The sequence below is a fragment of the Sturnus vulgaris genome, chromosome 15 (assembly GCF_052056855.1).
Source record: "Sturnus vulgaris isolate bStuVul1 chromosome 15, bStuVul1.hap1, whole genome shotgun sequence".
NCBI classification, from domain to species: domain Eukaryota; kingdom Metazoa; phylum Chordata; class Aves; order Passeriformes; family Sturnidae; genus Sturnus; species Sturnus vulgaris.
In genome coordinates this window covers 16,873,580-16,899,772 of record NC_142257.1, presented here as the reverse complement: position 1 = coordinate 16,899,772, position 26,193 = coordinate 16,873,580, and the positions used below count along the sequence as shown (strand labels likewise).

The 26,193-nt window shown below is 57.6% G+C and overlaps 5 protein-coding genes across 6 annotated transcripts; 3 read left to right on the top strand and 2 right to left on the bottom strand.

The window, feature by feature from the left end:
* The first annotated feature begins 758 nt into the window (after positions 1–758).
* TMCO6 (transmembrane and coiled-coil domains 6) lies at positions 759–8,014 on the top strand. 2 transcript variants are annotated; one of them, XM_014887663.2, is made up of 12 exons: positions 759–844; positions 1,736–1,860; positions 2,098–2,207; positions 2,333–2,516; positions 3,416–3,520; positions 4,013–4,098; positions 4,626–4,742; positions 5,390–5,501; positions 5,590–5,755; positions 5,844–5,938; positions 6,733–6,900; positions 7,543–8,014. In XM_014887663.2, the coding sequence occupies exons 1-12, from the start codon at positions 766–768 to the stop codon at positions 7,699–7,701; spliced, it is 1,506 nt and encodes a 501-aa protein (XP_014743149.1). In that variant the 5' UTR covers positions 759–765; the 3' UTR covers positions 7,702–8,014. The 2 variants fall into 2 exon arrangements, with proteins under 2 accessions (XP_014743149.1, XP_088029970.1); XM_088173844.1 differs by lacking the exon at positions 759–844 and having other exon boundaries at positions 1,097–1,860.
* Positions 7,935–9,538, bottom strand: NDUFA2 (NADH:ubiquinone oxidoreductase subunit A2). Its single transcript, XM_014887698.2, has 3 exons — positions 9,409–9,538; positions 9,197–9,303; positions 7,935–8,131 (listed from the first exon to the last, which is right to left on the bottom strand). The coding sequence occupies exons 1-3, from the start codon at positions 9,510–9,512 to the stop codon at positions 8,040–8,042; spliced, it is 303 nt and encodes a 100-aa protein (XP_014743184.1). The 5' UTR covers positions 9,513–9,538; the 3' UTR covers positions 7,935–8,039.
* Positions 9,539–9,679: 141 nt separating this feature from the next.
* On the top strand, positions 9,680–18,164 carry IK (IK cytokine). Its single transcript, XM_014887695.2, has 20 exons — positions 9,680–9,781; positions 10,455–10,521; positions 10,717–10,809; positions 11,203–11,262; positions 12,239–12,406; positions 12,490–12,604; positions 12,784–12,854; positions 12,958–13,004; positions 13,230–13,393; positions 13,512–13,620; positions 14,012–14,051; positions 14,425–14,650; positions 14,831–14,849; positions 15,314–15,392; positions 15,626–15,706; positions 16,240–16,297; positions 16,633–16,721; positions 17,035–17,143; positions 17,734–17,768; positions 17,938–18,164. The coding sequence occupies exons 1-20, from the start codon at positions 9,766–9,768 to the stop codon at positions 17,963–17,965; spliced, it is 1,674 nt and encodes a 557-aa protein (XP_014743181.1). The 5' UTR covers positions 9,680–9,765; the 3' UTR covers positions 17,966–18,164.
* Positions 18,165–18,893: 729 nt separating this feature from the next.
* WDR55 (WD repeat domain 55) lies at positions 18,894–21,645 on the top strand. Its single transcript, XM_014887662.2, has 8 exons — positions 18,894–18,947; positions 19,016–19,167; positions 19,280–19,380; positions 19,448–19,535; positions 19,683–19,862; positions 19,972–20,071; positions 20,154–20,323; positions 20,651–21,645. Exons 1-8 carry the CDS (start codon positions 18,927–18,929, stop codon positions 20,982–20,984), a joined length of 1,146 nt encoding a protein of 381 aa, XP_014743148.1. The 5' UTR covers positions 18,894–18,926; the 3' UTR covers positions 20,985–21,645.
* On the bottom strand, positions 21,169–25,554 carry DND1 (DND microRNA-mediated repression inhibitor 1). The gene is made up of 5 exons (XM_088174030.1): positions 25,446–25,554; positions 24,247–24,708; positions 23,266–23,675; positions 21,594–21,736; positions 21,169–21,358 (listed from the first exon to the last, which is right to left on the bottom strand). Exons 1-5 carry the CDS (start codon positions 25,552–25,554, stop codon positions 21,169–21,171), a joined length of 1,314 nt encoding a protein of 437 aa, XP_088030156.1.
* Between the last annotated feature and the right edge of the window lie 639 nt (positions 25,555–26,193).

Genomic DNA, 26,193 nt, shown 5'->3' with positions numbered 1-26,193 from the left:
CTGCCAGTGCCTAAAGGGGCTCCAGGAGAGGGACTTAGGACAAGGGCATGGAGTGACAGAACAAGGGGGAAAGGCTTCCCACTGCCAGAGGGCAGGGTTAGATGGGATATTGGGAAGAAATTCCTCCCTGTGAAGGTGGGGAGGACCTGGCACAGGTTGTCCAAAAAAGCTGTGTCTCACCCTGGATCCTTGGCAGTGTCCTAGGCCAGGTTGGACAGGGCTTGGAGCAACCTGGGACAGTGGAAAGTGTCCCTGCCCGTGGTGGAGGGGTTGGAGCTGGATGAACTTTAAGGTCTCTTCCCATCCAAATAGGTCTGGAATTCCACGAAACTGCTGCTGAGTGCATGATGGAAAAGTCTCATTTGCCCTCTGAGCTCTCCTCCCGGCCCCTTTTGACGAGCCCGGCAGCTCTGCCCGGGGCTGGTACACTGAATTTCTGCCTTCCAGCCGCAAATTCCCCAAGCACGTTCGTGGGGAAGCACGAACTCCTCTGCCCCTCGTCCCCATCACCATGGCGGAAGGTCCCGGGGCACCGAGCCGCCATGTTTCATCTTTCTGCTGAATCTTTGGGGGCATTTTTCTGCTTCAGCACAACCCGCACCCAGCCCTGCGGCCGCACAGCTGCCCATGCCCGCAGCGGGTTGCGAACGGGGAGGGGGGGACGGGATCGTGTTTTCCCCGCCTCGGGACCGCCCCAGGACCGCCCCAGGACCGGCCTTTTCCTCCTCCTCCTCCTCCTCCTCGTCGTCCTGGTCGTGCTCGGCCATGTGGGGCCGGCGGCGGGGCCGGCGCGGCGGGCGCAGCGCGGAGGAGCTGCGGGAGCGGCGGCGGGAGCGAGAGGCAGGTCCGGCCGGGGACCCCGGGACAGCCGGGGGGGTTTGCGGGGTCCCCCGTGGGTGGGAGGGACCCCCCAGCTCAGCCCTCGCCGCCTCCATCCCCGCCCCGCCCGCGATGCGCGGAGTGATGGCTCGGGGAAGCGTTTTACACCTGCACATTCACAGCTGCACATTCACAGCTGCACATTTAACCCCTGGCGTTTCTGCCGTGAATTTCCCCGTTTCTTCAACAACCCCCCCCCCCCCACTCCGCTGTTTGGGTTTTCCAAGGTCTCGCCTAAGTGTCAGCCTGGAGAGAAGGAGGTTCGGGGGGACCTTGTAGCTCTGGACATGTCCCTGACAGGAGGGGACAGCCCCAGGTCGGGCTCTGCTCCCTGGGAACAGGGACAGGAGGAGAGGGAACGGCCTCAGGCCGGGCCAGGGGAGGATCAGGGTGGATATTAAGGAAAATTTCTTCATGGAAAGAGTGGTCAGGCATTGGAACAGGGCAGGGGTGGAGTCACCATCCCTGGAGGTGTTTTCCAAAAACAAGTGATAGCGCACTTGGGGCATGGCTTGGTGACCATGGTGGTGTTCAGTAGAAGGCTGGAGTTGATGATCTTTCAGGTCTTTTCCAACTGTAATGATTTTATGGTGCTGTGTGAAATGCAGCCTCAGGTCCCTCCAGCTGGTCCTAGGGCCTCTGTCCCGTGTTCCTGCCCATTATCCCACCAGTGGCTTCACCCTTTGTGTGCCCGACCCTCACCCCAGCTCCAGGTGCAGTCCCTGCTCGTGCATCCCTTCCAGGCTTGCCCAAGGAGGAATGGGCAGTTCCTCCCTGGATGGAGGGAGGAATGAGGCTCTTGGGAGGGATGGAGAAGTGTCCTGCCCCGTGGTGACGTGTCCTGATGCCATGGCAGCCCTCAGGAAGGCCCGGCGGCAGGAGCAGCTGGTCAGCAAGCGGCTCCTGCGGGAGGACAGCACAGCCGAGGAGGGGGCACAGGATGGAGCAGACGTCGTGCCAGACCCACTCTCAGAGGATGAGGTGAAGAACTGACGTTCTCCATGGCAATGGGGGTCCTGGGGGTCTTCCCCAGACTCAGCATATGAAGGAGGCTGGGTGGGGGTGGGTTTGGGAATGGTTCTGATTTGCTGCTGGACACAGTTAAGGCTCCTTGTGCCCATCTTTATGCCCTGGGTTCCTTTGCCTCAAGAATTAAAGGGGTGAAATCTTAATGCTGGCAGTGCTGGAAGCTCACCCACCTTTCAATTGCCTGGGCAGGTTGTGGAGCTGCTCAGGGGTGTGCAGAGGGGCTCAGAGGACAGGAAGCGATGGCTCGGCCGCCTCCGCTGGGCTCTGCAGAACGAGGACACTCAGCAGAAATTTGTCAGGTCAGCCCAGGCCTGCTGTGGCTGTTACCAAGGGCATGTCCTGAGGAGCCCGGTGTCCCCGTGGCTGGGTGGGTGAGCTGGGCTGTGGCCTGGTGGGAGGTGACAGCAGCCTTTGGATCCCCCAGGCTCGAGGGCAGCATCCGGACGCTCACGGGGCTCTTCACCAGCAGCCTGGCTGACCTGCAGCTGGAGGCTGCCCGCTGTCTGCACGAGCTGTCCCACTCCAGTGTCCCCACGGTGGCTGAGGCGTGCCTGCCTGTCACCTCCTACCTGCTCACCTACCTGTCGGGACACAGCCTGGAGTTCACGGTGAGATCCATGGGCGCGTTGGCCAGTAACCTGCTGGCACCTGGGAGTCTTTGGTGTGGTTGGTATTGATCTCTTCTGGTCACATGTGGCTCACATGTGGCAGTGCTGCTGAGAAAGGGCCCTCTGGAAGCAAAAATCTTTTGGCATCACAGCCTTGCCCTCAGAGCAGGACTATTCCAGTGCCCAAGTGTAGTGACCTGTCCCTGATGGTGGGGTAACTGAGTTCTTGTTAATCATAGATCCCTTGGGTTGGATTAGAGTGGAACTACACTGAATGACCTGTGTTTGTCTCTATATGTCTCCAAATCTATGTGATAGGTTTATTTTAGAACAGTTTGGTTGCACTGGAAAGGAGGTATGTAGCCATTTTGGTTGTTATCTATAGAAATGAAACAATACAAAAGTACGAAGATATCACTTTAAAAAATATATAAGGAAAAGAAAGAAAGGATAAAGGTAGAGTGGCTCCATGCTGTGCAACTTGATCTGGGAAAAGAGCAAACACTGGAGTAGCTCTGGGATGCCCCACGTGTTTTCCAGCTGCTCCATTGGGAAGCAGACAGGCTCAGAACTAAGGAGCAAGGTGGGCAGTGACCCCAGGTGCTGATCCCATTTGAATGCAGCACACAGGCAGACTCCAGGAGAACCAGAGGGGCCTCAGGGAAATGTCATCCTGAAATTAGAAGCCTGAAAAACCTCCAGAGTGGGAGTGATCAGATCCCAACTTCAGCCAGATAGAAGAAGAATGAACTGAAGCTGATTGAGCTGGGAATGGTGTGGCTGGAGAGTCCATCTGTGTTCCCCTCCAAGGCCAGCTCCTGCCCTGCTCAGGGCAGTGTGTGGGACCTGAGGTTTTGGTGGCTGCCCATGGGGTCACCTCTTGCTCTGTGTTTTTGCAGGAGCTGTGTTTGTACACACTGGGGAACCTCGTAGTAGAAAGTGAGGCTGTGAGGAAGCAACTTCTGCCCCAGGGCATTATTCCAGTGCTGGCATCCTGCATCCAGGTGGGTGAAAGCTCAGCCACATTTCTGCTGTGCCCTAGAGAGACTTTTCTGGCTGAGCCCTGAGTCACCAGCTCTCCTTCCAGATGTGGGGAAGCTCTGCAGGGAGCTGTTCCCACGAGCAGGAGGGTCACTTGTGGGATCCCCTGTGCTCATTTGAGGGCTCAGCTCACCACTTTGTGCTCTTCTCCAGCCGAATCTCCCCCATCCAGTGGCTGCCTGGCACAGTCTGTAGCACAGGGAGCCCTGTCCCCTCTGCACGGCCTGGGTCCAGCAGGGCTGTGGTTTGCAAGTCCAAATGCTCAAACCAGGACTTCTGCTGTGTTTGGGCTAAGCCCAGTGAATGTGGGGAGGGGAACAGCTCAGCTCTGGTGTGGCCACAGGTTCCTGTGTCCCTTCTGGTCCCCTCTGTGCCCCCTCTTCTCCAGGTTGAGCTGGGTTTGATTGGCACCCTGGTTCTGTCAGAGGGATCAGCTCTGTTCTCTTTGCTTGCAGTCCCCACACGAGGCAGTGCTGGAAGGTGTGGGCTATGTCCTCTCACAGCTCCTCCAAGCCAAGGAAGCCCCCACAGAGATCATCCCGTGAGTCTGAGCCTCTGAACCCTGCACCAGGACGGGCCCCGGGGCTCAAGTGGGATTTGTGTGCTGGGGACACAACACCTTCCCCATCCCAATGACATTAATAGTTCAGGGCACAATCCTGCCACAACTGTGGAAGTTTTGATGCAGATCAGGGAGCTGGGCTTGGCTCCTTTCCCTTGGCCTCATCTAAGCAGACAGCTCTGGTATTTCAGTAAAGGCCAGCATGGATCAGGGAAGGCTCACAAGGAATTCTGGCTGTGTTGCTCTTGCAAAGGAAAAGATCAAATTGACAGCCCCCGGTGCCAAAAATGTGACTCCAGTCAAAGTGTCCTGAGTGTCCCCAGGCCCTGCCATGGACAGGGAGAGCCCAAGGCCGCAGCCCTTGGCTCAGAGTCCCTTCCAGGTGTGTGTTTGTACCCTGTGGCCCCCAGTATGGGGTATAGCAGCTCCCTGCTCAGTGGCCAGGGTTGGTGTCTCCCTGTTGGTGTCCTGCCTGTACCTGCATTAACTCTGCTCTCTGGCCCCAGCCTGGTCCTGGACTCAGTTCTCCCCCAGCACATGCTCAGACTGGTTTGCTCTGGCCTCAAGGCTGGGATGGGAGCGGCCGTGGAGTTTGCATGGTGTCTCCACTACATCATTTGTAGGTAAATGCATTTTTCTCCTCGTTTTGAGTTCCCTGGGGGCAGCCAAACACAGGCACATCCTGCAAGGGGATCTGGATTGCCTCCCCTTTTCCCTTGGGAAAGCAATTCCCCAGCCATCCTGGGTATCCCAGCTCTCCTGCCTGAGCACATGTGCTGTTTGCAGGATCACTGAGCTCTTTTACAGGGTGGTAATGGGTGATAAACATGAGGAGGCTGTTTCTAGTCCTCTGAAATGCCCTCAAATTGCTTCCCCATGCCTGGAGTTGTCCCCCACACTTCCCAAGGCAAGCACCCTGAATCCTCACACTTGTGGGGTTGGCCCAGGGCCACCCATCTGGGCTGTGCCAGCAATCCCTGCCTGCCACTGGAGCCAAGGAATGTGTAGATACTCAAGGGTCAAGGCTGCCATTTCCAGACCCACATAGATAATTCCAATGAATCTGTTTTTCATGGGCTTTTAAATTTTCTCATAAGCTCAGAAAAAAACCTGCTATTTCAATGTGAAAGAAGCCACTGTTTCAATATGAAATGAGCCCTGGGGTGGTTCGGGAGAGCACTCTGAATTTCCAGGCCCTGTTGTTTGGTGAGGGGATGTGGCAGTTTCCCCTCTCCAAGCTCCAAGGCCACCACTGCCCCCCCCTTTGCAGGCACAAAGACAACGTGGTGCTGCTGTCACTGGGGGCTGTGCCTTCCCTCACCTCACTCCTGCTCGACCTGGCTTCCCAAATCCCCCAAGATGCTCCCGAGGGCCTGGAGCTGGTGAGAGGTGGGCAGGGTGCTGGCTGTTCTCAGGATTGCTGTGGGGACACTGCTGAGCTGAAGGGCGTGGTGTGTCCCTCTGTCCCAGCTCGTGTGCCCCGTGCTGCGGTGTGTCAGTAACCTGCTGGCACAGACGGGCTGCCAGGGCCAGGACGGGCGCCTGCTCGTCGCCCTCTTCCTCATCCTGCAGTGCTTCCTGCAGCAGCACCCCTTCCTCATCCAGGAGTGCCTTTGGCTGCTCAACAACCTCACAGGTGAGTGTCCCACGGGGTGGTGGCACAGCTGGACGCTGCTGGGACCTGCCCTGGTTTTATTGACACGTTCCTCCTCTGCCCACCCCAGCGGATGATCCCTTCTTCTGCTCTGCCCTGCTCTCCCTGGACCTGCTCCCGGCCCTGCTGCAGCTCCTGACGTGTTCCCAGATGGCCACTGTGCTGGTAAACCTTGCCCCGTGCTTTGGGAATGGTGGGGAAGTGCTGGAGCTTCAGGAGCATGAATCTCACAGTGACAGTGCTGGAGTTGGAGGGTGGATGGGACAGCAGTGACAGCTTGGTAGAAGATCTCACGTGGTGGCAGCCACCTCCCCTGAAGCCACTCCAGCTGTATTTACCCTTGGCAGAGCTTTGTCCCAGCGTAAGAGTGGTCCCCAGGGAGATGTTAACTTGGGGCCAGGTCCTGGAACAGGCCTGGGAAGGCTCCTGCCACTTACCTTTGAAAGTTCCCAAAGCTTTAGGAGACTGGGGATGCTGCCAGGGGTGGGTGGCAAGGTTGGATCTATCTGGCACGGGGAGGAACAGTGCCTTGGGGTAGGTGTGGAGAAAGCATTCCAAATCCAGTGGTGTGGTGGGCACTTGGCTGTGGGCAAGCACCTGGCAGGACAAGAAAAAAAGGTGGGGAGGGACTTGGGGCAAGGGCACCAGTGACAAGACAACAGGGAATGGTTTCACACTGACAGAGGGCAGGGTTAGATGGGATATTGGGAAGAATTCTTCCCTGTCAGAGTGGTGAGGCCCTGGCACAGGGTGCCCAGAGAAGGGATGGAGCTTGGAACAACCTGGGGTAGTGAATGGTGTCCCTGGCCATGGCAGGGGTTGGACTGGATGAGCTTTAAGGTTCCTTCTAACCCAAACCATTCCACAATTCCATGACATGGGGCGTGGCTGGGAGCCCTCCCAAGCCTGTCAGGAATCTGCCCATGGAGCATTCAGAGCTCACTCCCTCTCCCTCTCAGGTGCTGACTGTGCTGTGCAACATCGCAGAGAAGGGAGCGCTCCAGTGCCAGCGGCTGCTCCAGCAGCCCCTCCTGCCCCGCCTCCTGCCCCTGCTCACACTGCCCGAGCCCGAGGCCGCGGGGCAGTGCCTGGAGCTGCTGCACCTCCTCTTCCTGCACTGCCCCGAGGTGAGAGCCGGGAGAGCTCAGGGTGCAGGATTGTAAAGGGGATGGGGAATGATTATTGTGGGGGTTATCGTTATTGTGGAGGGGGGTGGTTATTGTAATCTGAATAACAGTGACTGCCACACTACCCTCCACCCCTCGTGCCCAGGCCCCTGCCCAAAGGGACACTGTGATGCAGATGGTGGAAGCCCTTCTTGTGTCTGCAGAGTTCCTTTCTTATTGACAAGGACTGGTGTTTGGGCAGGTTGTTTCCACCCCAAGTTTTCTTTTGATCCTGCTGAGGTTGCTCCACTTGCTGCAGATCACAGGAAGGAATTCTTCCCTGTGAGGGTGGTGAGACCCAGGCACAGAGTGCCCAGAGCAGCTGTGACTGTCCCATCCCAGGAAGTGTCCTAGGCCAGGCAGGATGAGGCTTGGAGCACCTGGTGGAAGGTGTCGCTGCCCGTGGCAGGGGGTGGGAATGAGATGGGCTTTTAAGTCCTTCCCAACCAACAAGCAGCATGGTGGGATTTACCTGGATGGGGAATGCAGTGTCTAGGAGGGCTCTGGGGAATTCTTTCAGCCCCGTTACCTGGGATGTAGTGGCTTGGGCAGAAATGATCAGCTGTAGCACCCAGCCAGCTCTCACCCTCTCCTCTCACACAGGCTGCTGCGGATTTCACCAGGCAAGGTGGGCACCAGGCCCTGGAGCAGCACCAGAACATCCCAGAGCTGCAGGAACGGGCACAGGCACTGCTGGATGTGGTCAGGCAGCCCCCAGGAGCCCCCAGTGCCTGCCAGGCCACCCTGGCTGCCTTCTCCTAGGCCTCGCCCCTTCCCTGCACTCCCAGGGGGAATAAACTGTTTAACCCATGGCAGCTTCCCAAGGGTTGCTCAGGGCTCTGATGTGCCCAGTGCTGGCTGGTCCTTGTCACCATCTGGTAGCCACCAGCCTGGTGCAGGAGCAGAGCCGAGTTGCAGCCCAGGCAGACTCTCTGTGCCAGGGAGGGGTGAATGGCTGCATCAGCTGTTCCCTGGGCTCTCAGTCACCACCAAGCTCGAGGTAAGCACATTGTGTTTATGAATTGATAAATTAAAGATACATCTTTGACATTAAAGATAATCAGTCAGGTCTCCAGCATGTGCGTGTTTCCTGTCGGTTGTCACGCGTGGCTTTTCACAACACTCTCCAGGGCTTTGCCCACTTCATCTGCACTTAGGTTGTTCAGTGGGATGCTCTTCTCCTTCCCAAACTCTGTAGGAAAACAGACAGGGTGAGAGGGGGCAGGTGTGCGGGTCCTTTTGTGGTGCAAGGACACTGATGTCACAGCCCAGGCTGCCATCACCAACCCTTCACACTCACCATGTCCCATGTGCCCAGTTATAATTTCCACTTTCTTATTCTCCTCCCTTCTCAGTCTCCTTTTGTTAGCTCTGGCTGGGCTCCTTTTGTTGGCTCTGGCATCCAAGACCAGCCCTGAGGCCTTCAACCTCATCCCAGCAAGGTGCTGCCCTCAGGAAAGCAGCCTGAACACTGTTCCTACAGCTGCCCCAACCTGGGCTGACCCGGGGCTCCATTTCCCTGCCAGTGTCACCCAGACACACGAGATTCCCCTGCTCCGTGTACTCACACTGGGAAATTTATGCTGAAAGAATCATTGCATCTTTTCAAAAGTTTTGAAATTAATTTTTTCCAGCCCAGATGTCCTTTGAGGAAAACAAATCTTTTCCAGAGGGGCTTTTCTGCTCCCTTCTACTGTTTCACTGAGAACTCAGTGAAAATAAAGGGAAAACAACCACATTTTTGTGCAATGAGTGGGGTGGGGGTGGGAGATCATAGCTAGAGGCTGGAAAGCCCCTGCTGAGCACTGGGCCCGGTTCTGCTTCCCACAGTCACTTCCCTGAAGTGAACCCACACCGTGTCCCGAGGGCAGCTGCTCCCCCTCCACCAGCATCCCTCATGTAACCCCTGAGCAGCCAGTGCAGCCACAGATTAAATTCCTCCCGGGGAGGTTGCCCAGAGGAGCCGTGGCTGCTCCAGCCCTGGCAGTGTCCAAGGCCAGGCTGGACGGGGCTGGGAGCAATCGGGTCCAGTGGAAGATGTCCCTGCCCACGGCAGGAGGTGGCAGCGGGTGAGCTTTAAAATCGCTTCTAACCCAAACAGCCTGATTCTCCCCATTCCCGTTTTCCTATGTCTGTCCTTTCCTCACTCACACCCTCTGATTCTCCTCATAAGTACTGATGGTCCCTAAAGTTCCTTCCACCCCAAACCATCCCATGATAATTCCATGGTGTTTCCCAGCGGGCACCCCCTACTCACCGTACCGAGCCCAGAGCTTGGGCTGGATCCCGGAGCACTCACGGATCAGGATGGGGAAGTTGGGATTTGCCTTCTTCAGAGTCACATAGTGCTGCTCGATAAATTCCCTGCGGAGGGAAGGAGGAGGACGCGTCCCTATGGCTCAGCTCAGGGGTGCCTCGCTCCCCTGGAGGAGCACCCCCGGCCCCGTCCCGGCCCATCCCCGCGCTGACCTGACGCCGCGGCTGCCGGCGGAGCGCTGGCACAGGTGGATGCGGAGCTCCCTCAGCCCGCGGCCCAACCCGCCCCCGATGCTCTTCACAGCGGCCGCCGCCATCTTCCCTGTCTGGACAACAGCGCGGGGGCGGGACCGCGGCGCCTCCGCCAATCGCAGCTCCCCCCGTGATCTCACCCACCAATGGGAGCGCTCACCGTGATCTCACCCACCAATGGGAGCGCTCACCGTGATCTCACCCACCAATGGAAGTTCTCGCAGTGATCGCACCCGCCAATGGGAGTGCCCGCCGCAGGGTGCGCTGGGAGAGCAGCTCTGAGCGGAAGGGCCGCGCAGCGGAGCTGGGAGCGCAGCAATGCCGGACCGCGACAGTGAGTTTGGGGACAGGGGACACGGGACAGGGGACACGGTGCATTCCCGGACACCCCCGAGGCCGCGGCACTTGGCCCACGCGGGCGCTGTCGCGGCGCTTGCGGCGGGGCGGGTGGCAGCGGCCCGGTAGGGGGGCGGTGTACGCTGTAGGCCCAGCCTGCGCGGAGGAGCGGAGGGAGCCCCGGGGACCCCGGTCCCGGTGCGAGGGACAGCTCTGCGGGGGAACGGGGAGCGGCCACAGCCCGCGGAGCCGGGGGAGGGACCTGGCGGGCTGGGACCCCGCCGCAGCCCAGGGGTGAGGAGCTACGCGGGGGTGCGGCAGGGCTGAGCCTCGGAGCGGCGACTGACACCGGGTGCGCCCCGGGAGTGGGGCCGTCGGGTGTTTCGGGCCGCTGAGAGGAGGCAGGGGCAGTCCCGGGGTGTGGGGGACGTGACACCCTCGGGGAGGCCCTGGGACAGCCCAGGAAGGCACAGAGCCGCGGGGCTTGGGGGGCGGTGGGTCTCGCAGCGGTACCGGGACCCCCGTGTCCTGTGCGCGCTGGCGGGGCCAGCCCGGGTGGCAGCGGGCTGGGATCCACCTCGGAGCTGCAGGCGGACGCTGCTCCCCTTCTGGTTCCTGCGCGGCTGTGAAGCTCTGCAGGCAGCGTCTGAGCTCTCTCTCCTGTTCCCTAGATGAGCCGTTCTCCAACCCCCTGGCCCCCGAGGGCCACGATGTGGACGACTCGCACTCCTTCCACCAGTGAGTACAGCACTGGGGCAGTGGGCTGGGACTGGACCAGCACTGTGGGACCCCAGGCCAGTTCCCATGGAGAAGCTGGGAGTCACTGGTGCACTCCAGCTTTTTGGGACCCGGTACCCATCTCGGTCACACAGGACCTGCTCCTCCTCCAGAGCTCTTTGGGATGATGATTTCTGTTCCTTCCCTCCCTCGTAGGTCCAAGCTGACCAATGAAGACTTCAGGAAGCTTCTCATGACCCCGCGGGCTGCGCCAACATCTGCGCCACCCTCCAAATCTCGCCACCATGAGTGAGTAGGGCTCTGTTTCACAGGTCCTTGGGTCAATCCATGCCCCTTTTCCCTCTGGGACCTTGTGCCCAGCTGACTCTGCAGGAGAGTATCTACAGGGGCTTTTGCCAAGGAGCGTGGGAAGGGGAGAAGCAGGTGGGTCAGGGCTGCTGTAAATAAAAGAGTGAGGCTTCATGGCTGTTAAGACACTTTGTACAGGAGGCAGTTTTGGTTTGGTGAAAATCAGTCTTTTCCCTTTTCCTGCCAACAGTGTGGAATTAGGGGGAAATTAAGGGTGAGAGACTGTTCTGTTCCATCTCTGACCACCTCAGTGCTCTGCTGAGGGACTGTTCTGTCCACCTATCACCCATGTAGCTCTGCAGACTGTACATGTGTTTTTTCACCCTTTTCCAGGATGCCCCGGGAGTACAATGAGGATGAAGATCCAGCTGCTCGCAGGCGGAAGAAGAAAAGGTAAGTGGGGAAAGAGAAGCAGCAGGACTTGTCGTTGTACATCATGTCCTTTACATGGAAGCAGTTCTGATCTCTTGGGTTCCCAAAGAGGGCCTTGAGTGGATTATTTAAGAGCTTTGGAGAAGAGTTTAGGCTCAGGAACTGTCACTGCTTGTGGGAACAGCTGTGGGAGGGCAGCAGTAGGATTGATGCCTAGAGGAGCTGGGACAGAGGCTAGACAGAGTTAAGAGGAATAAAGTGGATATTTATTGAGGGGCCTTCAAAGGCCACACCCTGGCAGTGCCAGTGCCACAGTCGTGGCCCCTGCCCGGATGGCTCCAAGATGGAAGTAAAAGAGGGCTTGGTCATGAGATCTCACATTTTTATAGGTTTTAGTCCATTTGCATGCAGAAGTCAACTGTCCAATTAACAGCCTCAAATCATGAAGTTTCATCCTCCTTGCTTGTTTGCTTGCCCTCCTTTTTTCATGTTGTTTATGCTTAGGGCCTGAAGTTTGAAGAGATTGTCTGTGAGTCCCCAGCTGGAATAGGACTGTTTTGTCTTCATCATCCTGTGGAAAGATCCTAGTAACCCTTAATAAAAAACTAAAAGCTGCACACCCAAGCAGAACTGAAAAACTTAAGGCATCAGGATGGGGCTGAAGCTATGCCTCCAGAAGAAGTAGGAGAGACCCTGTGGGTGTCTCAGAGAGCAGGGCAGTGGCAGGACATGGCACTGATCACTGTGTGCTTTGGGGCATGTCTGCACAGCAGGACTGCGCTGGACCCCTTCCCTTTGGAAGGGAGGACAGAGCTCCTCCTTAGCTGGCCTCAGTACAGCAGTTTCCTCCAGGCCTGTTGTGTCCCATTGTGCCCCGGTGTGTTTTTGGGGAAGGGACTGGGAGCAGAATGGGTGTGTGAGAGGCCTCAGGGGCTGTTACCTGACCTCAGAAACATGAACAGGTCACTGTTAACTCTGAGCTGTTTCCCGCCCACAGTTACTACGCGAAGCTGCGGCAGCAGGAGATCGAGCGCGAGAGGGAACTGGCCGAGAAGTACCGGGATCGAGCCAAGGAGAGGAGGGATGGAGTGAACAAGGACTACGAGGAGACAGAGCTGATCAGCACCACTGCCAACTACAGGGCTGTGGGGCCCACGGCCGAGGCGTACGTGGGCTGTGGTGGGGCCTGGGCTCACCAGGATGATCCGGGGGGACTGGCCCTTACCTGGATCCCTTCTCATTGCACAGGGATAAATCTGCTGCAGAGAAGAGGAGACAGTTGATCCAGGAGTCCAAGTTCTTGGGTGGTGACATGGAGCACACTCACTTGGTGAAGGGTCTGGACTTTGCGCTGTTGCAGAAGGTGAGTGCAGATATCACCGTGCTGCTCTTGCTCTGTCCTCTCCCACAGACACACAGGGTGGCAGTGAGGATTTCCCTTCCTGAGAAGGGTTGCTGCAATGCTGGGGATCTGATGGGGCTCACAGATGGGCAGCAATGGCATGGGTTGGGATGTAATGTGTGGATTTACTCTGCATCCAGGTACGGGCTGAGATTGCCAGCAAGGAGAAGGAAGAGGAGGAAATGATGGAGAAGCCCCAGAAAGAAACTAAGTGAGTCATTGAGTATTTTGCATTCCTGAGTGCACCTGCTTGCCAGAGAGGAGGATGCAGAGGAGCCATTCACTTGGTTCTAATACTTCTGTTTTCTGTTTAGGAAAGATGAAGATCCTGAGAACAAAATTGAATTTAAGACCCGGCTGGGTAAGACTGTGTGGATGTGGCTGTTCCCCACCTTGTCTGTGCTGTGAATGTGGGAGAAATCCTGGAGGGTGGATGGAGAAGTTAAAACCGTTGGAGGGGGAGAGTCCTGAATTTGAGGACTGGAGGAAGTGTGTCCTTAGGAAGCGATTCTCATGTTGCTGATGAACTAAACTCGCTTCACTTTGGGCTTGTCCTCTGCTTTCCCACACTTTTCCTTCTGCCCAGGGCGCAACATTTACCGCATCCTGTTCAAGAACAAGACCTATGAGCGGAATGAGCTGTTCCTGCCAGGCAGAATGGCCTATGTGGTAGACCTGGATGATGAATATGCTGACACTGATATCCCCACCACGCTGATCCGCAGCAAGGCTGACTGCCCCACCATGGAGGTACCCAGCTGCTCTCCAGCCTGCTTCACCTCGCTGCTCTGAATTGGCCAGAGCAGGTTTTTCGGGAGGGGTTCCCTGTCAAGGGAGCAGGATGCTTCCTCATGTATTTCCCTTTCAGGCACAGACCACGCTGACCACCAACGACATTGTCATCAGCAAGCTCACACAGATCCTCTCCTATCTCAGGCAAGGCACCCGCAACAAGAAGCTCAAGAAGAAAGACAAAGGTAGGAGGTGAAAGGAACCAAGTAATAGGATTTTAGTGCTTGGAGCATATCCCAAGGGAATGGGATGTGTTTTGGTTTGTGGTATTCCCCTGTGCTGTGAGACAGTGGGCTTGGAGAACAGTGGTTTCATGAGTGTTGTGTCCTGAAGGCAGGAGGGTAATTGGAGCTGTGGGGGCACCTCGTGGTGCCCTGCTCTTCCTGATGAAGGCCCAGTTCCTTGGGGAAATGGCCCCTCTTGGGAAGGGACACAGTGGCTTCCTGGGGGGGCTGGGTATGATGTGCTATCCTCACGGCTTGCCACTCCTGCAGCATGGAACCCAGACAGGGCCAGGCGAGCAGCACAGGGGGCAGAGTGGATGATGTGGCTCTCACTGCTGTTATGTCCTTGCAGGGAAGCTGGACGAGAAGAAGCCTCCTGAAGCTGATATGAAGTAAGTGCCTCCCTGCCCTTAGGCTGTGGGGTCACAGCTCTGTCCCTTAGGGACTGGCTTTTTGGTCCACCACATTTAGAGAGGGCTGAGTTTGGAACTGCTGGACCTATGGTTTGTAGGACAAGGCTGGAGGCAATCTCTGGTTTGGATTTCATGCTTGAGGCAGGGCTCACTATTGCCCTGGACCATAAGGCTCAGGTCGTGCAGCAGAAGGGAGCAGAAGTGCAGTGGTACTCTGACACATATGGGAACCACTTCCATATCTGGTGTCCTTGGCTCTCAGTGCTGGTCCCGTGTGCTCCAGGTCACAAGGACGTGGTTATGGCCTCTCTTCCTGCAGCACATGTAACTCCAGGCTCTTTTCCACTTGTAGCATCTTTGAAGACATTGGGGATTATGTTCCCTCCACTGCTAAGATGCCACGGGACAAGGAACGGGAGAGGTACCGGGAGAGAGAGAGGGACCGGGACCGGGAGCGAGACCGGGACCGAGAACGTGACAGGGACCGGGAGCGCGAGAGGGACAGGGAGCGGGACCGGGAGCGGGAGGAGGAGAAGAAGAGACACAGCTACTTTGAGAAGCCCAAGGCTGATGATGAGGTGAGTCTCTGCTCGTGAAGGACTGTCCCACCTCAGCTCTGCCCTTTGTGGGGTTGGGAGGACTTTGGGTATCTCTGGTTGTGCCCCACATGTGCCAGTGTCAGCACTAGCAGCAGCCTGTTGGGTTTGTGGTTCAGCTCTGTGTAATTCATTAACACTGTCTCTCCCTCTCCTTTGCAGCCCACAGACATTGACAAAGGTGAGTCAAATGGTGTGGGTACCTGAGAGGGATAGGACAAGAGGGAATGGTTTTAAGCTAAAAGAGAAGAGATGTAGATTTGATACTAGGAAGAAATTCTTCCCTGTGAGGGTGGTGGAGCCCTGGCAAAGGTTGCCCAGAGAAATTGTGGCTGCCTCATCACTGGAAGTGTTCAAGGCCCGGTTGGACAGGGCTTGGAGAAATCCAGGATAGTGGAAGGTGTCCCTGCCTATGGCAGGGAGTTCGATCAAGATAGGCTTCAGGATCCCTTCCAAGACAAACTGTTGTAAGATTCCAGGTCTCCTGGGATCAGCTGACCCCATCAGTGCCAAATTGGTTTGCTCTTCCTCTCGTGCAGCTTATCCTGCCTGTTACTGTGTCCCACAGGGACTCTGCCCGGCCCCAGTGTTCTGCAGTGAGCTGTTCTTCCCCCCAAATTTAACCTTCTGCTTTCTCCTCCCCAGGACCCGGCTCAGCCAAGGAGCTCATCAAGTCTATCAATGAGAAGTTTGCTGGAGCTGCTGGCTGGGAGGGAACAGAGGCATATCCTTTACTGGCTGTGGGGCTAGGCTGCCCTTGCAGACACAAGCACATCTGGGGGACTGTCCTGCCTCACCTGGTAGCAGGGAAATGCTGCTCAAGCCTTGCTTCTCCCACACCAGACAAAAGCTCTGCACCCCCCGGTTTGGTTGGGGCGGGGGGGGTTTCCAGCTGGCTGTGCCCAGTCTGTAGCTGTAAGGCTCAGCTCATGTGGTGCTTTCCTTAACTGCTGCCACTTTGAAGAAACCAGAAGACAAGAAGCAGCTGGGAGACTTCTTTGGCATGTCCAACAGCTATGCTGAGTGCTACCCTGCCACGTAAGGAGCAGCGGGAAGCTGTGGGGTGGGAGCAGGGTGTGCCAAGGGGCTGCTGTTCTCTGGCAGCAAGAACTTGAACATTAGCCCCACTGTTTGTTGGGGAGCAGGCCTGGCCTTGTCTGTGGCAACAGCTGACTGGTAAAACCATCCTAAGCCCTTGCTTCAGGTTCTTGTTAGCTGCTCTCTGCTGTTAGTGGCTGCCTGGAGCCTGCTGCCCCTCTGAGCCAGGGGGAGGCTGAGATGGCTGGGAATATGCTGCATTCCCTGTTAATCCATGTGGCTGTGGAACTCTGGCTTCCCTCAGTGGAAAAGAAACATCTTTCAGCCTGCAGAGTCATCCTGGAAGCATTTCCAGCCTTGGATGTCCTGTGGTACAGGTCACCTGCAGGGCTTGCAGCTGGGGCCACTTCCCTCTGGTCCAGGAACTGATAGTGTTTGGTGTGAGGCCATGAGACATGACTCCCACCAGCTCCAAGGTCCTGATCCATCTCTTGGACCCACTCTGAACCCTTTATTTTCTTTTTTCTCCCCAGAATGGATGATATGGCTGTGGACAGTGATGAGGAGGTGGACTACAGCAAAATGGATCAGGTATGTTGGCACCAGCCTTCAGGAGCAGCTATAGCAAAGTAGGCACCAGTGCCAGCTGAGAGGATCCCGTGGGAGAGGAGCAGCACTGGAGCTGGGTCCAGAGTGAGATTTGGGGTTTGCTGCTCTGCTCCCTGTTGTGTCACTGACCCAGAGGTGTTGACAGGCATGCTACTCTGTTCTGACTTCCTCTTCCACAAAATCCAGCACTTCTTGGGGAAGGGGTCTGGAGCCAAGGCCATTGTTCTGGGGCTAATGGGAGATGGAGCCTTGTGGCTGGGTGTGCAGGGCTCCCAGCAGCAACTGAGGAGCTGCTCTGAGTCGTTCTCTCCCTGCAGGGTAACAAGAAGGGGCCTCTGGGCCGCTGGGACTTTGACACGCAGGAGGAGTACAGCGAGTACATGAACAACAAAGAGGCTCTGCCCAAGTGAGTGCAGCCCTCAGAGAGGGCTAAGTGAGGGTTCTGGGTGGGATGGCCATGCTGGCCAAGCCTGGGTGCTGGGGCAGCTTAGAGAAAACTGGGGGCTCCCTTGTGAGAACCTGAGGAGGAGCTGTGGGTCCTGGGCCTGGTGGTTTGTTTTTACTCTTAATGTCACTCTTGGGAACTCCAGCCCAGGCGCTGCTTTTGAGGGCTCAGGCCAGCTCTGGAGCATGTGCTCGTGGCTGGGTAGATGTGTCCCTCCCTCTGGCAGGCTGTGGATCCCCTGTGGGTGCTGAGCCATGCCTTGCTCCTTCCCCAGGGCAGCGTTCCAGTACGGTATCAAGATGTCTGAGGGACGCAAGACGCGCCGCTTCAAGGAGACCAACGACAAGGCGGAGCTGGACCGGCAGTGGAAGAAGATCAGCGCGGTGAGTGCCCGAGCTGGGCTGGGGCTGCTGTGCCGGGACAGCCCCACCCAGTCCTGTCCTCCTGCCCCAGCCATGGCTCTTCAGTCCAGCCACGTGCTGCCAGTCTGTGTGTGAGCACCAGGCCTGGCTCTCTACCAGCTGGATTTGCTCCTTGCAAGAGCATCAGCTCGGGGCTTCTGTATTGCAGAGGTGTCTGGAGCTGTCTTTGGAACTGTTGTCCTGGGAGCAGCCCCAGTCAGGGGCTTTTTGCTCTGGGCTGTGCAGATGAATGTGTCCAAGAGTGTTAGTTTGGGGGATTGAAGGAGACAGGATATGTTTAGTGGCTCCCTGTTTGCCAGCTGGCAGAGCTGGGAGTTACCTGGCAGGGTGAGCAGTATGGGAAGGGCTGGGGAAGGTGAGAATCAATGGTCTGTGGTGGCCAGAAAGGAGCAAAGGGCAAACAGGCCAAGCTTCTCCAGCTGTAGCTCACCTCACCTCACTCTGGCCTGGCTGCAGCTCTCCCCAGGTGTATCTGGCACCCTCTAGCCCCTCTGTTAGTTGTGAGGAGCCAGATTCCTTGAGGGTAACAGGACTTTGTGGTTTCTCTGCAGATCATTGAGAAGAGGAAGAAGTTGGAGGCTGATGGGTAAGTACAGCAGTCTCTGTTTCTGGCTCAAGATGCAGGGGCCTTGTTGGGGTCCCCCCACCTTCTGTGGTGTGAAAGTGTGGATGTCAGTGCTGAGCTCTGGATGGTAAGGTGGTGGAGCTGTCTGCCCCACATCCTCACCACTTTCCTGCCCCTCTCTCTCTTCCAGGGTTGAAGTGAAACGTCCCAAGTACTGATTTCTCCCAAGTTTTTTCCTCCCTCTCCTGGAAGCCTGGCCTACTGGGAGCTGCCTTCATGGAGTGTGCTGGTGTGCTCTCCTTGCCCCAGACACTGTTCACTCTGCTCAGGGCTGGGGGCTCTTCCCTCCCTCTGTTCTTTGCTGTAGAGCCTGTGCTGTGTAAATGTTGTAGCCTTAATAAAACCACATTAAATTTGTGTGTGGATATCTGTTTGTGCAGAGAGGACGGGCCTGGGCACATTTTGGCCTCCTTTGGAGCAGCAGGGATCCTAGGACTCTTCTACTTCAGGCGCGCTTGGTGCTGACACGACGAACCGTGGCTTAATGTAGTTATTGGGCTTTTGGGTTGGGGGCAGCATCCCTGGTTAACAAGTCCCAGCTGAACATTCTGTGCCTCAGGACAGTGGGAAGAAAGGGGTCCTGAGCTCGGGTACAGCATGTGCAGTGACCTGAAGCAGTGGATGTGCAAGCTGCTCTAAGCACTGAATGTGTGTGATGGGGCCAGCACCAGGCAAAGCTTGTTCCCCTCAGGGCAGGGCCAGCAGGGAGCTGGGCTGGCCCCTCGGGCAGGGGCGCTGCTGGTGATCCCTGGCTGGGCTGGGCTCGGGGGGCCCTGCAAGGGGCCCAAGTGCCACCTGGTCCCTGGCTGCCCCTTCCCCTGGGAGCACAGAGGAGATGACGGTGTGAATTAAGGAGCCCGTGGTGTGAATTAAGGAGCCTGTGGCGCTCCCAATGGTAAAGCGCTAAAGAGCAGGAAAACATGAGACGGGTGGGGAGCGAACTGATGGAATGGGGCTACGGGCGCCCGCAGGCTGGCAGCCCGAGTTGGTGCCACCCTGAGCGGGGCATGCCCGGGCCGGGCCCTCCGCGCTGGAGAGGAGCGAGTGAGCGGACCCATGTAAGTAAAGGGGCGGGGTTATACAAATGAGAGGCGTGCTCATGCAAATGAGCAGCGCGCCATGGCGGCCGCCATGGAGGAGGTGAGCACGCGTGGGGCTGCGGGACCCCGGAGCTGCCGGCCCCGGTCCCACGGCCCCGCTCTCGCCAGGAACCCCCGGAGTCCCCGGAGCCGGCGGCGCGGGAGCCGCGAGTGCGGGACACTCCCGAGGACATTTGTCTGGAGGCCACGGCCAACGCCATCGCGCTGCACCCGGCGCGGCCGCTGCTGGCCGCGGGGGACGTGGACGGCGATGTGTACCTGTGAGTGAGGCCGGGAATGGGGAGGGGGTCCCGGCTCTGGGACCCGCTGGGTAGCGGCGGCGGGGCTGCCCGGCCGCTCGCGGGTCCCGGCGAGCACTCCCACTGCCGGCAGGTACTCGTACTCCTGCACCGAGGGGGAGAACCGGCAGCTCTGGTCCTCGGGACATCACCTCAAGTCGTGCCGGGACGTGGCGTTCTCCCAGGACGGGCAGAGTGAGTGCGGGGGACGTGGGGTGGCACCGGGGGACGCCGGGCGGGGGGCACTAACGCGGCTCTCCAGAGCTTTTCACTGTGTCCAAGGATAAGGCCATCCACATCCTGACAGCGGAGGAGGGACGGCTGGAAACGCGCTTCCCCAAGGCCCACGAGTAAGTCTATGGGCGGCTCATGCTGGGCAGGACGGCTGGGGCATTGTCCCCTTCCCTCCCGGGCAGGGCCACACAGCCCCGGGGCGGACAGGGAGAGCCCGGAGCGTTGCTCCCGGAGCCGTGACCGTGGGGCCGGGGTCTCTGCAGATCGGCTCTCAACTGCGTGCTGCCCATCGACAACCACATCTTTGCCACGGGCGATGACGGCGGGGCAGTGAAGGTGTGGGACCTGCGCAGGGGCAGTGCCATCCTGGAGGCACGGCAGCAGGAGGAATACATCAGTGCCATGACCGTGGATGGCAATGGGAAGATCCTACTGACAGCCAGGTACTGGAAGGTTTCATGGTCTTGGGGTTGGGTTCCCCATGTCCATTCATGGCTGGAGTGCCCTGTGCCACGTCCTGTGCTCACAACGTGTCCCTTCCACCTCCCACAGTGGTGATGGCACCCTGGGTGTCTTTAACGTGAAGAGGCGGCGCTTTGAGCTGGTCTCGGAGCCGCAGAACGGGGACCTGACGTCTGTGGTGCTGATGAAGGTTGGCATTGCTCCCCAACGTGGAGCAGGATCCCATAGCCCCCCGTTCTCGCTCCGAGTTTTTTGTTCTGCCTCGTTCCTAGAGGGGGAGGAAGGTGGCGTGTGGCTCCAGCGAAGGCACCATCTACCTCTTCAACTGGGATGGCTTCGGGGCCGCCAGCGACCGCTTTGCGCTCAGGGCAGAGACCATTGACTGCATGGTGCCCATCACAGACAGCATCGTGTGCGTGGGGTCCCTGGACGGAGTCATCAGGTCAGGGGGGTGCGGTGGGGAGGGATGGGATGGGATGGGGTGGGGTGGCTTGGGATGGGATGGAGACGGTTTGGGATGGGATGGGATGGGATGGGATGGGATGGGGTGGGATGGGATGGGATGGGGTGGGGTGGGATGGGCAAGTGTGAGGTGGGATGAGGAGGGGTTGGGTTGGGATGGGTAGTGGTTGGGATGGGGTGGGGAGGTGTGGGATGGGAGGGGATGGGATGAGGAGGGGATGGGATGCCATCAGCTTTGCCCAGGACAGGCGGGCACACAGCGTCCCCGGGCGCTGCAGAACCCTCAGTGCCCCCGTACCGTGCCCAGGGCGGTGAACGTGCTGCCGAACCGCGTGCTGGGCTGCGTGGGGCAACACCTGGGCGAGCCCATCGAGCAGCTGGCCGTAGCCCCGGACGGGAAGCTCCTGGCCAGCAGCGGCCACGACCAGAAGGTGAAGTTCTGGGACGTGTCGGCGCTCGGCTCCATGGTGGTCGATGATTACCGCCGGAAGAAGAAGAAGGGCGGGCCGCTGCGCGCCCTCAGCAGCAAGGCGCTGGGCAGCGGGGAGGATTTCTTCGCCGACCTGCGGGACGAGGCCGAGCCAGAGGCGGTGGCAGCACAGGGTGGTGACAGCGACGACAGCGACAGCGACAGCGACTGAGCGGGGCCCGGGCGCCACCCCCTCAGCGCTGCCGCCCCGCCCTGCGCGAGGGCGGGGCTCTGCGCGTCCATCTCGCGGGGCGTGGCCAATCAGCCGAAGCCACAGGCGTGCCCGCCTACGGGGCGTGGCCTCACTGTAATGCTATCACTGTAGGTGGGCAGGACGCTGGCGTTCTGATTGGCTGCTACGGCTGCCAGTCAAACTGGGCTGTAGGCGTGGTCTTAAAGGGGCAGCGCGTGTCGGAGCGGGTGGGGTCTCGTAGGGGCAGCGGTTGTGAGGGGCCGGTGGAGCCGGGGTGGCCCCGGGATGGCGGGACAGGCTGGCGATGGTGAGGATGATCCTGCCGGAGAAGGTGTTCCCGACATCGGAGAGGCCTGGAGGGGGGGCACATGGATGGACTGGGAAGGGTCCCTGAGGGGGGTCCGTCATGGATGGGGAGTGGCTCTGGGATGGGGGAACATGGCTGAGGGCCCCTGGTGGAGAGGTTATGGGAGAAGGAGCCCTCAGCCATGAACATCCCTGGTGAATGAGAGGGCTCTGATATGGGGGGACATGGCCGGCTGTCATGTTCATCCCTTCCCTGCCCTGCTGTCCCAGCAGGTCAATTACCCTTTGTTAATTAAGACTTTAGCTCTGTTAGAAATAAACCCAGTGCCTTTCACTTCCCAGCGCCTTGTGCTGATGGTTTGGCTCATCCTCATGAGGCAAGGACTCCTGGTGTACCACAAGAGGGACAGACAGGCTTTCAGGGACTGCAAGAAAGAATTTAAAGAGGGCATTAAAAGGCTCTTGGAGAATCCTAGGGATCTCTAAAAGGAAGAGGGATGGGACTTAGGTGCTGCCCAAGGGATGTGGTAGGTCCAGATGTGCATCACAGTGTGTCATGAGTGGGAAGAGGGGCAGGGATGGGTCCTTCCCTGGGGATGAGCAAAGTGGGTGGACACTGCGACCAAGGCCCCTGGAGGAGCCCCTGCACCTGCTGGGGGAACGGGGAGGATCTGGTGCAGTTCCGCCAGGCTTTCTACTCCTGCTTGTGGCTCACATTCCCCATTGGATTGCCTAGGACCCCCTTGGACCACCAACTACAGCCCCAGGTGCTGCTGGCTCAGGGGTTCGTGCTGCACCTGCTGGGATGGGAGCTGGGCCATCTACAAAACTGAGACACCCAGAGTCCCTGGAGAGCATAAAGGGATGTCTTGGTTTGAAAAACAGGTGTCTGCTAACGAAAGCAGGAGCCTCCCTTGGAATGGTTATTGTTCCTTAGCAACAACAACGGGAAAATTCCCTAAGACAGAGAAAAACTAAAGGAAAAACCCCAACCTCCAACAAGGTGCTACCAGATGTCCCAGAGGTCCACAAAAAGACAGTGTAGAGGAAATCAGGAGGTGCTTGGGGGAGCCTGAGGGGTACCAAAAACTGTTAAGAAAGAGCCTAGTGGGTAGAAGACAACAAAGATCGAGGTGCCAGGGAGTGCTGCATCCCACACAATAGCCCACCAGGCCCTGAAGGCTCCAAATCCTACTGTCTCTTGCCTTTCCTGGTGTGTGGGGAGACCACTGAGATGCACTGGACCAGCAGGGAGCTGAGGATGCAGGAGGAAAAGATGACATGACACAGCTGGTGCTTTCTAGAACTCTTTTAATTCCAGAAGAACATACGGCCAGACCTCCCACTCCTGAGGACTCATTCATGGACAGGTGGCCTTGTTCTCCCCTGGGGCTGTTCCTCAGGACCCAGGAATGCCAGTAGAGGAATTCATGCCAGTGGCACCCGGTGCTGGCAGCTCCTCCAAGAGCTGCTACTTCTCCTGTATCTGCCCCTCCAATACAACACAATCCAGCTTAACAGAAACCAAACTTTGCTGGAACAACAACAACCCAAAACTGGAACCAACTTAAGGGCGGCCTGGGGACGGTGGCTGCCATGAACCAGGACAGCAGCCTTTATCCTCCAGAGCCGGCCCTCAAAACTGCTGCAAACATCCCGAGGGAAAGCTGGAACGGAGCCAGGAGCCCAGCAGGGCTCAGGCTCCATGGTGGCTTCAGCAGAGCAGCTGCCTACCTCAGCTGGCACCCTGCAATGGATAGGGAAACATCAGGCTCTGTCCTCACCCCCAAACCCCCTCCCTCTTGCATCCCGTGCTTCCCAACAGAAATCCCACCCACAGCTCAGAGGAGACAGTGTTTCAGCCCTGCCCCAGAAATGCCACAGCTCCACACTCCCAGCAGACACTTGTTCAAGACTTTGGGAAAGGCAGGGAGTTGGCTCTGCAAGGACTCACCAAGGACTTGCTTAGCACATAGAGAATGTGCAGGGCTGCTGCCACCTTGGCCTTCTCGTGCTCGCTCTGGCCCTGCATGTCTGACAAGACCCACGTGAAGCCACTAATGGGCACAGGGCATCCTGGGATCACCACCTGGTACCAGAATTTCTGCCACCCGTTGGGTTTCACTTGGACACACTTGGTCATGAACACGGGTGTCCTCAGGCGATGCTTCCAGCAGAGCATGTTCAGGTACGCCAGCACGTTCTGCAGCGACAGACAAGGGGCCACCGGCCTGGGCACTGCCAGGCTGTTGCCTCCCTGCACCCGGCTGGACAGTGGCTCCTCCTCATAAAGCTGCAGCTTCTTCTTCAGCTGGGGGTCTAGCCAGTCCACCCTGATCCCTTCTTTCCCGAGCATCGGGGTCCCTAGAAGACAGGAGATGCTCACGTACCCTCCAGCACCATCCCATCCCCATCCCTTACAGTGATCCCCAGGATTTTAGGGGCAGCTTGAGTTTAGGGCCAAAGTGAACAGATACCAAAGCCAAATGCTCCTCAGATGGGGCAGAAATGGGTCGAAACCAGGACTTTGGAGGTCCCAGCTGGATGTCTGAAAAGTGTGTCCCATCAGGCCATTGCAGTCAAGGGACAGGGCTCAGAGGGATTGAGCAGCTCCATCAGGAGTGTTTAAGGGACACTGAGAGGTTGGGAAGCTTCACTGGACAGGTTTAATAACTTGGTTAATGGTATGGATGCCCTGAACTGGTGATGCTCCTGCTCTGAGGAAGCAGCTTCCTGGAGACCTCTGGCAGCCCCTTCATCCCACCACCAACCAGTACGACTGCCAGAAATCAACTACATGCAGGGCAGCTGGCATCCCACAGGACACAAGAAGAGAGCAAGGGGTGTCCCAAGGCTGAAGTCACCTTGCAGCCAAGCCTGGAGGTGGGAAACACCAGGAAGACCAGCCTGAGCAGCATCCCTCAGCACCACTCACCTTCCATCAAGGCTTTCCTGGCCAGCGCAGCAGCCTCGTGCGATCTGTATTTCAGCACAGCAAGCTTGGCCTGACTCTGGCCGGGGCTGTCGTGCAGGGTGACACTGTGGATCCCCTCAGTGACCATGTGCAGCCTGGCCTCCAGCTCCTGCTGGCTCACCGAGGCACCCAGGCCGCTGACGATGAGCTCACGCTTCTGCGTGCTCCAGCACACGATGATGGGGCAGCCGTGGCGCAGCTGGAAGCGGTGCAGGGTGGCGATGGCTCTCCGGGCATCCTGCAGGGACGCGTAGCGGGCGTAGGCGAAGCCGCGGTTGAGGCCGCTGAAGGTGAGCATGAGGCGGAACTCGTAGAGCTTCCCCACGCTCTGGAACAGCGGGATCAGAGTGTTCTCGTAGATGTCCTGCGGCAGCCTGGCGATGTACACCTCGGTGCCGGCCGGCGGCGGGCCGCCCACCCAGCCTGCGGGGACACCGGGAAATTTATTTACTCGGCTTCCGATACTGACACACAATATGAAAGGGAAGTTTTAGTGGAGATATAATGTATCCACAACTGTAAGTGGGTAATACATACTGGCACAACAAAAACGAATTTAAACCTCACAATGTGTTCCACTGCCTCCCAGGCTTCTGGTAAGATCGGTGAAATCTTATCTCCACAACTTTCTAAAATCAGACACTATGCCATCAGATATACCAGCAAAAACAAGTGCTATTTAATACTTCACGGTCCTCAAACAGTGAAATTACCAATGCAGGTTAGTATCTTCAATTAATTTCTGTCTAGTCCCTGTGCACGGCCAGCAGGGTTGCATGGACAGACCCTGACCCCTCCAAAACCATCAGGGGAAGAGTGAGAGCTATCCTGGGGACAGAATTGGGAGCACTAAGTACTATGGATGCTAGAGTCCTAGCAAACAAAATAAACTCAGTAACAAGTGATTTATACCAATGGAAAGATCCATGACGACCCTCCCTACCAGACACCTCAATGGGAAAGGATTGAGGTAAAAGATCAGCAGCTAACACTGAAAGCCATCAGGTGCTGGCACCTCTCCACCTCCGAGGCGTTTTATCTTTTATGAAGTCTAAAAACCAACTTCGGACAAGGGTGGGGACCCCTACTGGGGAAACGCGTGCTCCAAGGGGGATAAAGACCAGCCCCGTACCCAGGGCCCAGCTGCTCCTCTGACATACCTGGGGGGGGCCCTCCATAGCGCCTCTGCCCGTTGATCTGCACCAGCTTGATGCCAGTCTCCTTCTCCCAGGCGAGCAGGGACATCTTGCCTTCGTGATTCTGGTCCATGCCTGAAGACAGAGATGATGGTGGTGATTGTGTGAGCAAAGAGCTTCCAGCCTCCCAGCTGGGAGTATCCCGACCCTGTCAGGGAACTGCAAGATCCACTGCTGGCCAGCATGTGGAGGGGCAAACAAATCCCTCTGCTCTCAGGGAACCGCAGGAGCCTCCCAACACTCCTATCCCAAGGACTGTCCAAGCCTCCTCCACATGACACAGTCCAGCAACTTTGTTAGAGCCTGAAGTCAACAAAGTTTCCTACAGTCCTGCAAGGGCTTGGAAAGCCACTACACTGTCAGCATCTGCCTGGTGCTGCAAGAGGGAGCTGGAGCACAGAGCCAAGGTGACACTGCATTGTGAGAAACGATACTCACTTTTAAAAATTTCAAAGGTTTATTAAAAACCTTAACAAAATACAACGAAGGAGTGAATAAGGAAAAATTACAGCGCCGGGAGTACGGCACTAAACTGCCACGTGCTTGTCTACAACATGGATGCTCTGCTTTTTATACCTTTGGCCCCTCCTTAAGTCTTGTCAGTTAACTCCTTCTTTGCCATCTATTGGTGGAGGCTTCTTTTCTGCAACTTGACTGGAGGTGAGGTGTCGTTATGCCCTGCCTCCCAGTAACAAGGCTTCCCTCCTCCCAA

Coding starts and splice junctions, on each gene's coding strand:
- WDR55 (XM_014887662.2), top strand. CDS start 18,927: ATGGCGGCCGCCATGGAGGAG. Junction 19,536..19,682: donor CGCTTCCCCAAGGCCCACGA/GTAAGTCTATGG, acceptor GGGTCTCTGCAG/ATCGGCTCTCAACTGCGTGC. Junction 20,072..20,153: donor CGTCTGTGGTGCTGATGAAG/GTTGGCATTGCT, acceptor CCTCGTTCCTAG/AGGGGGAGGAAGGTGGCGTG.
- TMCO6 (XM_088173844.1), top strand. CDS start 1,459: ATGATTTTATGGTGCTGTGTGAAATGCAGCCTCAGGTCCCTCCAGCTG. Junction 1,861..2,097: donor ACCCACTCTCAGAGGATGAG/GTGAAGAACTGA, acceptor TTGCCTGGGCAG/GTTGTGGAGCTGCTCAGGGG. Junction 2,517..3,415: donor GACACAGCCTGGAGTTCACG/GTGAGATCCATG, acceptor GTGTTTTTGCAG/GAGCTGTGTTTGTACACACT.
- DND1 (XM_088174030.1), bottom strand. CDS start 25,554: ATGGACCAGAATCACGAAGGCAAGATGTCCCTGCTCGCCTGGGAGAAG. Junction 23,676..24,246: donor CAGGAAAGCCTTGATGGAAG/GTGAGTGGTGCT, acceptor CCTGTCTTCTAG/GGACCCCGATGCTCGGGAAA. Junction 21,359..21,593: donor AAAGTCTTAATTAACAAAGG/GTAATTGACCTG, acceptor CCCCCCCTCCAG/GCCTCTCCGATGTCGGGAAC.
- NDUFA2 (XM_014887698.2), bottom strand. CDS start 9,512: ATGGCGGCGGCCGCTGTGAAGAGCATCGGGGGCGGGTTGGGCCGCGGG. Junction 9,304..9,408: donor GCCGGCAGCCGCGGCGTCAG/GTCAGCGCGGGG, acceptor TTCCCTCCGCAG/GGAATTTATCGAGCAGCACT. Junction 8,132..9,196: donor CAAGCTCTGGGCTCGGTACG/GTGAGTAGGGGG, acceptor GTTTTCCTACAG/AGTTTGGGAAGGAGAAGAGC.
- IK (XM_014887695.2), top strand. Junction 12,605..12,783: donor ACTTTGCGCTGTTGCAGAAG/GTGAGTGCAGAT, acceptor CTCTGCATCCAG/GTACGGGCTGAGATTGCCAG. Junction 17,144..17,733: donor AGTGGAAGAAGATCAGCGCG/GTGAGTGCCCGA, acceptor GTTTCTCTGCAG/ATCATTGAGAAGAGGAAGAA.